Source organism: Chiloscyllium plagiosum, chromosome 28 (assembly GCF_004010195.1).
Source record: "Chiloscyllium plagiosum isolate BGI_BamShark_2017 chromosome 28, ASM401019v2, whole genome shotgun sequence".
In the NCBI taxonomy this organism is placed as follows: domain Eukaryota; kingdom Metazoa; phylum Chordata; class Chondrichthyes; order Orectolobiformes; family Hemiscylliidae; genus Chiloscyllium; species Chiloscyllium plagiosum.
In genome coordinates this window covers 35,213,291-35,222,066 of record NC_057737.1, presented here as the reverse complement: position 1 = coordinate 35,222,066, position 8,776 = coordinate 35,213,291, and the positions used below count along the sequence as shown (strand labels likewise).

General features: G+C 40.3%; 1 protein-coding gene across 7 annotated transcripts in view; it reads right to left on the bottom strand.

The window, feature by feature from the left end:
• The window catches only part of LOC122564109 (elastin-like), a 286,762-nt gene that overhangs the window by 70,552 nt on the left and 207,434 nt on the right, over positions 1-8,776 (bottom strand). For 6 of the 7 annotated variants that reach the window (XM_043718676.1, XM_043718680.1, XM_043718675.1 and 3 more), the window contains 3 exons: positions 6,084-6,119; positions 3,040-3,120; positions 2,630-2,665 (listed from right to left, as the gene is read on the bottom strand). In XM_043718676.1, coding sequence (XP_043574611.1) covers positions 2,630-2,665; positions 3,040-3,120; positions 6,084-6,119 — 153 coding nt within the window. The remainder of the gene's footprint in view (positions 1-2,629; positions 2,666-3,039; positions 3,121-6,083; positions 6,120-8,776) is intronic. The other variant, XM_043718679.1, reaches the window with a different exon arrangement.

The following is an 8,776-nucleotide window of genomic DNA, read 5'->3' as shown; positions in this document are numbered from 1 at the left end:
CCCCCTCTTTTACCCCCACCTCCGACGCTACTAAAACATTTAAACCCTGGGACCTGCAACAGCCAATCCTGTCCCTGTTCTACCCATGTCTCCGTAATAGCCACAACATCGAAGTCCCAGGTACCAACCCACCCTGCAAGTTCACCTACCTTATTTCGTATACTTCTTGCATTGAAGTATACACACTTCAAGCCACTTTCCTGTTTACAGGCATCCTCCTTTGAAATTGATGCCATGTTCCTAACCTCCCCCCACTCCATGGCACATAATGGAATAATGTTGCTCTCGGAAATCTTCTGCCTTTTTATTTCCAGCACTTCAATATTTAAACTAAGATCTTTCGCGATGAATTATTACTCTTAAGTGTTGGATGAAAGAAGTGCAAGGCATCCTCCTTTGAAATTGATGCCATGTTCCTAACCTCCCCCCACTCCATGGCACATAATGGAATAATGTTGCTCTCGGAAATCTTCTGCCTTTTTATTTCCAGCACTTCAATATTTAAACTAAGATCTTTCGCGATGAATTATTACTCTTAAGTGTTGGATGAAAGAAGTGCAACATTTTTTAAGAGCTACTGTGTTTTCAGTCTGTACAATCAGTCTGTTGTCATTGATCTAAAAGGTGCAATAAGCTGATGGCCATACTAGTCTAAAAATACATAATCTCAAAAACTAAGCAGACTTAAGCCTGGTTATTGCTTGCATGGGAGACCAACTGGCAATATTAGGTGCAGTAGGCTTTTGGGGTACTTGCAGTGCAATGGTAGTGCAATAAACTCTGGGCCAGGAGGTTTAGGCCATGTCATAACATGGCTGAACAGGTTTATTAAAAATACCTAAAAATAGTTATCCAAAGAATGAGGCTGTGCGATGTCTTCGACAATCACTAAAACAGCATAACTATTTATTTATAAAGTGGTTCCTAAGGTTTTTGAGAAAATTGGTTACTAATAAGCATTAGTTTTCAAAACTAAAGAAAACATATAGAACATAAAACATTACAGTGCAGTACAGGCCCATCGGCCCTTGATGTTAAGCTGCCCTGTGAAACCAATCTGAAGACCATCTAACCAACACTATTCCATTCTTGTCTATATGGCTATCCAATGACCATTTAAATGCCTGTAAAGTTGGTGAGTCTATAAATGTTGCAGGCAGTGTGTTCCACACCCCTACTACTCTGAGTAAAGAAACTACCTCTGACGTCTGTCCTATTTCCAACACCCTTCAATTTGAAGCTATGCCCCCTCGTACTATCTGTCACCATTATCGGAAAAAGACTCTCACTGTCCACTCGATCTAACCCACTGATTATCTTATATGTCTCAATTAAGTCATCTCTCAACCTTCTTCTCTCTAACAAAAACAGCCTCAAGTCCCTCAACCTTTTCTTGTAAGACCTTCCCTCCATACCAGGCAACATCCCAGTAAATCTCCTCTGAACCCTTTCCAGAACTGCACACAATATTCCAAGTGTGGCCACACCAGAGTTTTGTACAGCTGCAGCATGACCTCATGGTTCTGAAACTCAATCCCTTTACTGATAAAAGCTAAAACACTGTGTGCCTTCTTAACAGCTCTATCAACCTGGGAGGTAACTTTGAGGGATATGTACATGGACACTAAGATCTCTCTGCTCATTTACACTACCAAGAGTCTGACCATTCGCCCAGTATTCTGCATTCCTGTTACTCCTTCCAAAGTGAATCACCTCACACTTTTTTGCATTAAACTCCATTTGCCACCTCTCAGCCCAGCTCTGCAGCTATGTCCCTCTGTAACATACTACATCCTACGGCACTATCCACAACTGTACAGATCTTAGTGTCGTCCACAAATTTACTAACCCATCCTTCTATACACTCATCCAGGTTGTTTATAAAAGTGGCAAATAGCAGTGGACCCAAAACAGATCCTTGTGGTACACCACTAGTAACTGAACTCCAGGATGAACATTTCCCATCAACCGCCACCCTTTGTCTTCTTTCAGCTAGGCAATTTCTGATCTAAACAGCTAAATCACCCTCAATCCCATGCCTTCGTATTTTGTACAGTAGCCTACCATGGGGAACCTTATCAAATGCCTTACTGAAATCCATGTTCCCCACATCAATGGCTTTATCCTCATCCACCTGTTTGGTCACCTTTTCAAAGAACTCAATAAGGTTTGAGAGGCATGACCTACCCTTCACGAAACCTATGCTAAAAGGTTTAATCCACATCATTGAATACTGATGATGTTTTCTGCTTTAATTTACCAGTTGCACCAATTCATCTGGTCAACTTGATGTTACAATACACAAAATTGAAATTACAGAGAAACTCAGCAAGTCTGGCAGCATCTGTGGCCTGCTGAATTTCTCCAACAATTCTTGTTTTTGTGTTTCAGATCACCAGCCTCCATAATTTTTTATTATGTTTTGATGCTGCAAGAATTAGCAGAGTACAGTATAGATTACTAATGTGGAAATGTATCTCACATAGCCATTACATAAATCATTTAAATTACTTTTTCTTTCACATTTAATTGGCTTTTTCTTGACTTTCAAGGGCAACAATTTGATCATTACATTGACCAGTGAATTCTCAAAACTCTCTAGTGAATATGTTAGCTGTGGTAGCTTTACCTCCATATTTAGCAGCTTTAGATGCAGCAGCTCCACCTGGAATGAAATTGAACAGGACCTTTATTATAATGATACAGCTAAATCTGTCTGTACATGGATATGACAAAAATGTCTTTGATCATGAAATTCCGAAGATTACAATCACACAGCATTCCTGCGAAACAAAAGTCAGAAATATTGCTCAGATTGCTCAGATCAATTTCTGAATTCCATTGGGTAAATGTGAACTAAAAATATTGTAACAATGAATTTATGAAGAGACTCTGATATGTTATGACGTAGCAACCTTTGGTTAATTGTAACATTTCATTGCATAACATGACAACATCACTTGCACAGAAATGCCACAGAATAGAAGGAATAAAAGGAGTAAAATGGAGCAAAACATCTTTCAGAAGACAGCAAATTACCAACTCCAAGGCCAGGTTGGACACCTCCAGCGCCTGGCTGCACACCAACCCCAGCGCCCGGCTGCACACCTACTCCAACACCTAATTAAGATAACAAGAATTTAATAATTAGAAACATAAACTATTTATTTTTAAAAATGTAAGGGTTTTTTGGCCAATAGTGTCTGACGGTGATATGGATAATATGAATCCTGAACTATGCTCACTTTGTAATTCTAAATGTTAATTTCAACACCTCAAGGTGAGCTGTTATTCTTTGTAACAATTCTCCTTCCATGCAAGTTGGAGGGAGTGCTGGATTGTTAGAGATCATATCTATTGGATGACATGTTAACATTAAGGGTTTTTTGGCCAATAGTGTCTGACAGTGATATGGATAATATGAATCCTGAACTATGCTCACTTTGTAATTCTAAATGTTAATTTCAACACGTCAAGGTGAGCTGTTATTCTTTGTAACAATTCTCCTTCCATGCAAGTTGGAGGGAGTGCTGGATTGTTAGAGATCATATCTATTGGATGACATGTTAACATTAAAGCCAAACTCTGTGGACAGGGTGCTCCCATGACACCAACATAAAGGTGATGAATTCTCCTAGTGTCCTTGTTTAATTCTTGAATAACATGAGTAGAATAGTTTTACTCTGTACTATATGTATGACAGCTTCCTAATGCCAATATGTTGCCACTTCAAAAGTGAAAAAATTGCTATAAAGCACTTCAGGCTGTCCTATAGTCTGATATTAATAAAAGAAAAAAAATCTGAAGATGACTGCTGAAGGACATCCATATCAATTACTAAATGAAGGATGTATTCCAGAGTTGAGGAATTTCAGTTATGAAGATAGTTTGAAGGAGTTGAGACTGTTTTCCTTGGAGAAAAGAGATGATCTGTTTTGATATAATCAGAATCATAAGAGGTCTAGACAGAATAAATATGGAGAAATTGCTCCCACTCATGAAAAGAACAAGAATGAGAGCACTCAAATTTGAGTAATTAGTATAAGTGATATAAGCGAAAAATGTTTCCATGCAATGAGTGATTAGCTTCTGAAATGTAATGCTGGTTGGTGGAGGCAGGTTTAATTGAGGCATTCAAAAGAAAAATTAGATGGTTATTTGATGGGAAGAAAGCAGATGGGAAGTAACAATGGGAAGAAAGCAGAAGATTGACACAAAGATGGTCATTTGCAGAGCCACTGCAGACACGATGGGCTGAATGGCCTCCTTCTGCACTGTAACAATTTTGGGCTCTGTGATAAGGAAAGAACATTAATGTGATTATTGAGAATGTTTTATTCCATTTTGTTTTTCAGTTAAGTTATCCAAATGTATTCATGTATCAAAGTGCATTACTTTTAAAACTGCACTTTTTTACAATTCATTTTTGTAGGATGTGGGCATTGATGGCTGGCCAGTGTTTATTGCCCATTCCTAGTTGCCCTTGAGAAGGTGGTGGTGAGCTGCCTTCTTGAACTGCTGCACCTCCACCTGCTGTGGGTTGACGCACAATGCTATTAAGGAAGGAATTCCAGGGCTTTGACTCAGTGACAGTGAAGGAAACGCAATACGTTTCCAAGTGAGGAATGGTGAGTGGCTTGGAGGGGAACCTAAAGGTGGTAGTCTTCCTAAGTATCTGCTGCCCTTGACCTTCTAGATGGAAGTGGCCATGGATTTGGAAGCTGCTGTCTGAGGGTCTTTGGTGTATTTCTACAGTGCATTTTGTAGACAGTATACACTGCTGCTGAGAGTCGTTGGTGGAGGGAATGGATGTAGTGCCAATCAAGTGAGTTGCTTTGTCCTGGATGGTGTCAACCTTCTTGAGTGCTGTTGAAACTGCACTCATCCAAGCCAGTGGGGAGCATCCTATCACATTCCTGACTAGTAACTTGTAGTCAGGAGGCAAGTTACTCATTGCAGTATTCCTAGTCTCTGATCAGCTCTTGTCTTTATGTGGCGAGTCGAGTTGAATTTCTGGTCAATAATAACCCTCAGGATGTTGATAGTGGGGGATCCAGTGATGGAAATACCATTGAATATCAAGGGGGCAGTGGTTAGATAGTCTGTTATTGGTGATGGTCATAACCTATTGTGTGGCATGAATGTAACTTGCCACTTGTCAGCCCAAGCCTTGATATTTGTCCAGATCTTGTTGCATTTGAACATGGACTGTTTCAACACCTGAGGAGCTGTGAATGGTGCTGAATACCGTACACTCATCGGCGAACATCCTTACTTTTGATCTTATGATGGAAGGAAAGTCATTGATGAATCAGCTGAAGATGGTTCGGCCAAAGACACGATCCTGAGAAACTCATGCAGAGATGTCCTGGAGTTGAGATGACTGACCTCCAACAACTATGACCATCTTCCTGTGTGCTAGGTATAATTACAAACTCTCCAACAGAGAATTTGACCCCAATACCAATTGATTCCAGTCTTCTTAGGGCTCCTTAATGCCATGCTCAGTTGAATGCAGCCTTGATGTCAAGGGCTGTCACTCTCATTTCATCTCACTTTATTTAATTCTGGAAAGAGATGAGAGCATTTGGTTCTGGAACAGTCCCAGCAGATTGGAGGGTACCAATTTAATACTGCTCATTGAAAAAGGATAGAGACAGAAAACCTGAAATTACAATCTGGTTAGCCTAACAGCAGTGAGGAAATGCTGAAGAAATAAAGAATGTGATTACAGGCACTTAGAAAATTCCAATGGGATTATCAACATGGATTTATCAAAGGAAATTACATGGAGTAATATTACATGGTGACAGAATGGGAAATGTTGATATACAAAAGGACCTAGGTGTTCTTGTACACCCGTCATTGGAAGCTCAATTGGCTGAATGGCTGGTTTGCAATGCATTGTGATGACAACAGCATGAATTCAATTCAAGCTCTGGCTGAGGTTGCCATGAAGGATTCCCCTTCTTAACTTCTCCCCTTGCCTCAGGTTAAACTACTATCAGTCGTCTGTCTCTAATGAGAGAGCAGCCCTATGGTCTGGTAAGATTGTGGTGATTTTACTTTACCAGTGTCCTTACCTCCCTGAACTCCAGGTTGAACAGCTCCTTCAGCACCTGTATTAGTGACACAAAAACATAGAGTTGGCTCATTTAAACACTGCCAATGATTGGGATGGTAACTCATATGACTGTACTAGGCTGCAGGGTTGGCTATAGTTAAATATTATCCAAAGTGCTCACTCATTTTAAAATAAAATCAATATACTCAGGTGGAGTATGCTAAATGTATCACATGTCTGTAGTATTGCCTCCATATGGCTACAGTGCAGAAAAATAGCATGATTTAACTACAGCTGCCAAGTTAAGATGACTATGAATATGCTTTCTCACCACTGATCCTCATTTATAACTAAATGCACAGTTTGCATAACTTTGCACTACCCTCCCCCCACCCCACCCACTCCACTATAAATGTACAAATGTCCCGTCGTCTCTGCATCACTAAGCTTCCTAATCTCAGGTATATGGACACACACTGTCAGCATTCCATTATGCTAGCAATATTCTTGAAGAACTCACAATGTTCCCACAAACTTAATGCCATATACTTTCATAGCAGTTACAACATGGTTTATTTAGGGGTGGGTGAGACCAGTTAGTTTGTTGGCTAAAATGTGGTGCAGGATTACCAATAGTATGGGTTAAATCCATACTGATTGTTGTAGGTCACAGAATACTGTCTCATTGTCTTGCCCCATGTTGGATGTGAAGTGATGCTCCTCAAGCTATTCAATCACTTGTCTTTCCAAAACAGAAAGAGATGCTAATGGTCCTTCCTGGATTGTCTAATTACTGGTTGCAACACGAACAGTCCATCTATGCCACCTGACAATTCATTGTGCCTTGGTATACCAATGAAGTTGACTCCAAGTTCCATCTCAGCCAGGAGCAATGCTTGAGGTTTCTGAGAACTATTAAGGATGTGGTCACAGAGTTGGATCTATCCAGGCAAGAACAGATGGCATTGACAATACTACTACTGGAAGCTAGGAGTGATTTTTGGCTGTTATGTGAAAAGATTGAAATTCTGTACAGTGTGTGATAATGTGCATGCATGCAGTTAAGGTTTTCTTGTTTCATTAAAACATTAATAAGGGTTTTCATTTTTATAGTTGGGTATTATCATAGAATCACCAAATCCCTACAGTGCGGAAATCAAGACTTGCACCTGAACAGCATTCCATCCAGACCCAGCCCCCCCAAACTATCTTCATAACCCCACATTTACCATAGCTAGTCCACCTAATCTGCACACACCTGTACACTATTGGCAATTTAGCATGGCCAATACACCTAACCTGCATGCTTTTGGTTTGTGGGAGGAAATTGGAGCACCCAGTGGAAATCCATTGAGACATAAGGAGAACATACAAATTCCACACAGACACACAAGACTGGAATAAAACTAGGTGCCTGGTGCCATGAACCATCATGCTGCCCTGATTAGTTAGGTAAAAACAATGACTGCAGATATTGGAAACCAGATTCTAGATTAGAGTGGTGCTGGAAAAGCACAGCAGTTCAGGCAGCATTGGAGGAGCAGGAAAATCGACGTTTTGGGCAAAAGCTCTTCATCAGGAATAGAGGCCTCTATTCCTGAGGCCTCTTTGCCCGAAACATCGATAGCCCTGCCCTGATTAGTTGGCTAATTGTGTTTAGTTAATGCTGATTTTAGTTTGCTCAAAAAATGAAAGTCATAAACCTTGAAATCTTGTCATGTGATTCCTTTGAATTGGTCATTTGGAATTCAAGCATCTTTTTAAAGTACCTGCAATGATTGTAACAATACATATCCTTGTGCATGGCTTCAGTGCCTATTTTATGGACACCTTAGCTTGGTACAATGCTCCTATGCAGTGTTATCCTAATGGCAGCACTATAGTTGGTGACTGATTTTCACCATTGGAGAATGCTAAATCATGAAGGAATGGAATGAAATGTAATCACCTTATACTTGTGCCCAAAAGGGTTTGTCCAGGTTTATCCAAAACAGCAAAATAGGATTGACTTGGCAGAATGAGAGTATACAAGATCTGAGAACTACTAACTTAAGTAGCAACGTTCCACTGTAACACATTTACTTGTAACCCTCATCCCAGCATATAGATAGACCTCACCTCACACTATTGATTGAGGAGAAAGTGAGGTCTGCAGATGCTGGAGATCAGAGATGGAAATGTGTTGCTGGAAAAGCGCAGCAGGTCAGGCAGCATCTAGGGAACAGGAGAATCGACGTTTCGGGCATTAGCCTGAAGAAGGGCTAATGCCCGAAACGTCGATTCACACTATTGATTACTCAGCTAAATAAAGATAGAACTAATTAAATGAATTAAATAAATCATGGGAATATTCAATTGAAAAGCATAAAGACAAATAAAAATTAAAATTTACCATTCATTTTAAGTGTCCTTGATAAGTATGTACCCGTCAGGCAGGGAGGAAAGGGTCGTGTGAGGGAGCCGTGGTTTAATAAGGAATTGGAATCCCCTGTTAAATGGAAGAAGGCGGCCTATGTAAAGATGAGGCGTGAAGGTTCAATTGGGGCGATTGAGAGTTATAAGGTAGCCAGGAAGGACCTGAAGAGAGAGCTAAAAGCAGCAAGGAGGGGACATGAAAGGACCTTAGTTGGTAGGATTAGGGAAAACACTAAGGCTTTCTATAGGTATGTCAGGAATAAAAGAATGACTAGGGTAGGAACAGGTCCAGTCAAG